The following is a 5,388-nucleotide window of genomic DNA, read 5'->3' on the forward strand; positions in this document are numbered from 1 at the left end:
AAGCACTTGTTGCGCGGGGTGGTGACGTGAACAGTACCAGGTTGACAGACAGCCCATCATCCTTGCCACATTCCCGTTTTCCCGCTTTCCCGCTCCCATCTCGGCACCAACCACCACGACTTTGCCGAGCCGCCGTCACATCGACCAAATCTCCATCTTGCATTCGTTACCAGCTGTTCTCCGACGCCTCACCATATCCGTCTTGGCTGCGCTCCTCGCATGCATTTCTGCCCACCATGGCCGACGACGCTTCCCCGTCGACGGCTGCCCGCCCATCATTGCGTCATGCAAATAACGGCCCCAACGGCAGCAGCAAAACAGACGGCGGCGGCAGCAGCAGCACCACCACCCACAACAACATCCCGAGCACAGGCGTGAGCTCCGGCGTCAGCGCGCCGCCCGGCCACGCCATTCGCCGCGCCAGGACCGTCGCCGAGAGCAACCCCGGCGCGGCCCGCTGGGTGCCGCCGTCCTCGACGCGCCGTCTCTCGTCTGATTCCAGCGGCTTCGAGCCGCCACCATCGCGGGGAAACCCGCCACCGTTCAGACGGAGCTCCAACTTTTCCGATCGCGGTCTCAACGACGCCCGCGCGATCCTGAACCCGCACGCCAAGGCCGCCCAGGGCACCGCCGCCGACCAACCCCCGGAGCTCTCGTCGCTGGCCGGCCTGTCGCTGGCCTTTGCGCTGCTGCCTGCCCTGGCCGGCGCGCTGTTCACGGGCGGCGGCGCCGTGGCGACGGACATCATGTTGCTGGGCCTGGCCGGCGTCTTTCTGCACTGGTCCGTCACGCAGCCTTGGTAAGAAGAAGAAGATTCTGCGGCGCCGTTGGTGCAAATATTTCCGCTAACATGAATGACAGGCTGTGGTACCACTCAGCGCAGCAGGTGCGCATTCAACACGAAGCCAATTCTGCAGATGAAGTCTTTGATGACGATAGCGACGACGACGACGACGACGGCGACGACGACGAGGAATTCGTAGATGGAGCTTCGCACCTGGACCACGTCCCCGAAGAAGACGCGCTGCGCTCCAAGAATGACGAGTCCACGCCAGAAAAGAAGACACCATCGCCCTCGCAGCAATCGGCCCTCAGCGAGCTCTACCTGCACGAAGTCACGGCCCTCCTATCGTGCTTCTCGCTGCCGCTCATCAGCGCCTTCATCCTGCACATGATTCGCTCCCAGCTGAGCCGGCCGTCCGAGGGCCTCGTCTCCAACTACAACCTGACCATTTTCATCCTCGTCTCCGAGGTGCGCGTGCTCTCGCACATGATCAAGCTGGTGCAGGCCCGCACGCTGCACCTGCAGCGCGTCGTGCACAGCAACCCCTTTGGCGCGCTGCCCGCCGCCAACAGCGTGCGCATCAACGCCATCCTCGAGCGCCTCGACGCACTCGAGTCCGACTCGGCCGCCGCCGCTGCCGCCGCCCGCACCGCCGCTGCCGTGCTGTCCGAGCAGGACGAGGACGAGGAGACGAACGAGTCGGCCAAGGCCGCGCAAGAGGCCGTCCTCGCCAAGGACATCCGCGGCGCCATCCAGCCCGAGCTCGACGCGCTCAACCGCGCCGTGCGCCGCTACGAAAAGAAGTCGACGCTGCTACAGTCCCAGGTCGACGCCCACTTTGCCGCCATGGACGCGCGCGTCCAGGACGCCATTGCGCTGGCCGCCGTCGCCGCCAAGAACAGCGCCCGCAGCAGCATCCTTGTGCGCGGCTTCGACGCCGTCGTCAAGATTGTGCTGTTTCCGTTCCACGCCGTGCTGCAGCTCCTACTCCTGCCCGCCCGCTGGGTGCTCTCCTTTACCCGCGCCGGCGGTGGTGCAAGGAAAAAGGGCACGCCCAACGGCGCGCAGACAGGCGGCAAGCCGTCGAGCCGGAGCACGCGAGGGAGCAAGACGACTGGCCAACCGCGCTACAATGGCGATAAGATGCCTTCACGCCTGGCACGGAAGTGACCATGTCAATGAAGACGGGTGTCATCTTTGTGTGCCCGCGCGCACGCGCGTTTATGTGATCCGAGCGACGTTTTTTCTTTCCTTCCCGCCTCCTTTCCCCCTTTCCTCCTCTTCTTCATCGCGATTCGGCGCAAAAGTCGTAACGGTTTCAATTCCAAGTCTTGTTTCCTTTGGTTTCTCCATCTCTACTGGGTTCACAGCGCATTACACGACACTGATTTCCCGCATCGCTGCATATCCAAACATGATACCACTTACGTTTTACCTTTTTTTGTCATGCATCGACCAATATATCCACTAGCCCTCTCCGCAGTTTCGGGTTCTTCTTTTATTCTTTCTAAATAAGCCCTCGAGCAGTAATAGCGCAAGAATTGATAGCGTCTCGTTTTGCATTCTGGGGGTTGTGACGACTCGCAGCGTGTGCCCGTGGACTTAGCCGTTTTGGTTCTCTCACCATGGGCCGCCTTTTCAACACCCAACCGTTGCTAGCACAGCTCGTGCTTGTCTTGAAAACTCAAAAGTCTTTTGTTAATTTAAAGACGCGTCTAATCGGCAAAAGGGAACAGAGCGCCAAGCAGAAAAAAAAAAATGTCCGCGTTTTGACGTTTTTTTGCGGGCCAGCTCTAATAATAACGGTTGACTCGACGCGTCGCGCAAAAGTCAGCCCGGTCAGCCCGTCAGCCCAGGAAACGGTGTGTATCAGCCGCACGTTTCGCCCTGCATGAAATGGAGAGGAAGTGAAGCTCGTTGACCCGGTGGCCTTGAGTTTGCGGACAGAAAGCCATACTCGAATACAGACAGTCTTTGCTTCAATAACGTCACCCGTATCAGCTGACCCGCGGCGTTGACAAAAACCATGCTGATACAACGTAGTGCGAGTAAAGAAGACGTATTACAAATACAGTTTCCAGCTTGTGAATGACGGGCAAAGTTGATTGGATGCGCAGGTCGCAGGTGTCCAGTCCGTATCAGGGTGTTTGCTTTTCTTGTGTGAAGGAACTGGTTGCAACTTAGCTCAACGCTAGGGATAGATGGAAATTCCTTTTCGACGGCGTACCGCTAATTTTAATACGAAATGACCGTTGACAAGCTTGCAAGCACAAGTACATGGCAAATCGAGGCTATGCTTTATGAACTGGCATCTTGACTATCAGCAGGCATCATATACTTGAGGTCTGGGGTACTAGCACACTTTAGACGCAGAGTGAGCCTCCTCTAAATTTAGGAACAGTAAACTTAGGAACATGAGAACAAATACGAATATAGTACAAATTACTGGATCACGCCACGGCGGGCGGGCGCTGCCCTTGATTCTTCATGAGTGCGACGATGACATACAAGGCGCACCATGCACACACTGAGCTCCCAATACGAAGCAGAGGCTCGCGAGTCACTAGCCAGCCACAGTGGCAAAGAGGAGGCGGTTTTCTCACACCTGCGCACCAGAGTCGAGCAGTATTAGAGAGTAAAAGTGGCAAATCTGGCTGGGGGTGGCATGGTTTGCAGTCGGTTTCAGGTCCAATAAGTGATTGTGATATAGGCATCTTGACAGGGTAGATGGCACTCATGAATTAGAGAGTGCTGCATGTCTTGTGTGCTGTCGCGTGGCTGACAATGTGTATGTATGCACTCAACAAGGCAGTCGGCTCACCGCTCCATGCATGAAATTCTGGCGAGCAAGGCAATTGAACATTGTTGCTGGGCAGTCGATGGTGGATGCTGTCAAGGCATGGGGCCATCGTGAGCCGCGGGACAATGCGATGTGCTCGATTGCTGCATGTTAGTCGGTCACCTACCATCTCGTCGGGACCTTGACCTTGCATGAACCAAAAGTAGGCGGTAGACCGACATTTTATTCGATAAATTCAACTGTGATACCACCGTGCAGCGCCTCTTGCGCCTGTCTTGGGTGAGGTCTCTGGATGAATAGCAGAGGCGGGCTATTGTCCAGCTCGGGTCAGCAACCCGATCGATAGACAGTCGCAGCGCTAAAATAAAACTCCAGGCAGAGAGGCTTCGATCCGAGAGGAGTGGAGAGAGAAGGCAATTGAGCCGGCGAGGGAGCTAGCCAGGATTACGAAGTGCGACGATGTTATTTCAAAGAGGGAGGCTGAATTCGGGCGGCGCGGCGCGCTGTGTGCTTGTGCTGCATGTTCCAGGTCGTGTCGGTGGTAACAACTGGTCTTGAGAGAACAATGTAGCGGCGGGACACGGTGATGACAAAAACTGTCAAGAGGGTGCCGTGCTCGAGGACGGCATTGGTCAGGGGGGACATGTGGTAGTGGCGTGGCGGTCGATCTTGTGGCGCATCGCAATTTCCTGGGATGCTCGCTTGCATGGCATGGCATGGCGTGCAAGCGGTGGCAGCAGCTGGCAGGTTGGTAGAGCAGGTTTGGCAGCTATCAATGGGCTGGGATGCACGGCTGTCAGCTGGTTAGTAATATAACATTGGCAAAGATGTAACTAGATGCGGGAAAAGGAAAATGCTCGCAGGCAGGCCCGAGGGTGTTGTTGAAAGTATTGTCATGTCTCGACATGTTGGGATGTACTCTGTATATACTCCGTATGTATATTCGGTTGGTGCCGTCGGGCGAACAAGGATTCCAGTTCCAGGTCTTGTCCGAGCCCCGAGCACAGACGGGATATTATTGCAAAGGACCATAGAACCGAAGGATGTGATACGAGGCGTATCGCGCGCTGCAGAATCTGGTTGGGCTGCGCAGTCTACACCGTGCCGGACTTGTACACCGGATACTAGTTACTCGGTACCACCAAGAGAAAACGATGCGGCGCAAGATGGGCGTTCCAGTGCTGACAACGGCGCCCGGGCTGGGCAGTTTCTTTGCATTCCTGGAAGGGATCGGGAAAAATAAATGGGTCTTTGTGATACGGCGGGAGGCTGCTGGTTGTTCTTTGAGGGAATTGAGGACGGTGAAATGTCGATGCGATGATGATGAATGACGACGGCGTTTGTTGGTCGTAATGATGATGGTGACATGGGAAAGTGGTGGATGGAGAACTGGTAGGTTTGTGACTGCAAACGGAAAGCGTTGGATGGTTGGCTGGTTGGATGGGCTGGATGGGCTGGATCCAGTTGGCCAGGTACAAGATGGTACCTGAATGCAGGTGCCCCTCCCGCCCACTAAAAGCAGCCACTTTGATCCTTTTAGCGACTTCTCCACCTGCGCCTTGGGCGGCCGTGAGCTGCATTAGTGCTGTAACCAGTCACTAATCGGTACTTTGCAGGACCAGGATTGGGCGAAACGGCCATGACGGGGCCGAAACTGGGGGCTCTTCATTCCGGGAAGCTGGTGCGGCGGTCCATCGGAGGGTGCGATTGTGCAAGTTCGTTTAATTAAGCTGCTCTGCTACAAATTAGTTAATCCTGATTCATCACCTGGCCTCGATGCTGCGAGAGTCGTTGATTTGACATG

At 56.5% G+C, this 5,388-nt stretch overlaps 1 protein-coding gene across 1 annotated transcript; it reads left to right on the forward strand.

Moving 5' to 3' along the window:
* Positions 1–236: 236 nt before the first annotated feature.
* Positions 237–1,954, forward strand: CCM_01497 (uncharacterized protein; the record flags this gene model as incomplete). Its single annotated transcript, XM_006666653.1, has 2 exons — positions 237–799; positions 862–1,954. 2 exons carry the CDS (start codon positions 237–239, stop codon positions 1,952–1,954), a joined length of 1,656 nt encoding a protein of 551 aa, XP_006666716.1.
* Positions 1,955–5,388: the final 3,434 nt, after the last annotated feature.

The sequence above is a fragment of the Cordyceps militaris genome (assembly GCF_000225605.1).
Source record: "Cordyceps militaris CM01 unplaced genomic scaffold CCM_S00001, whole genome shotgun sequence".
NCBI lineage: Eukaryota > Fungi > Ascomycota > Sordariomycetes > Hypocreales > Cordycipitaceae > Cordyceps > Cordyceps militaris.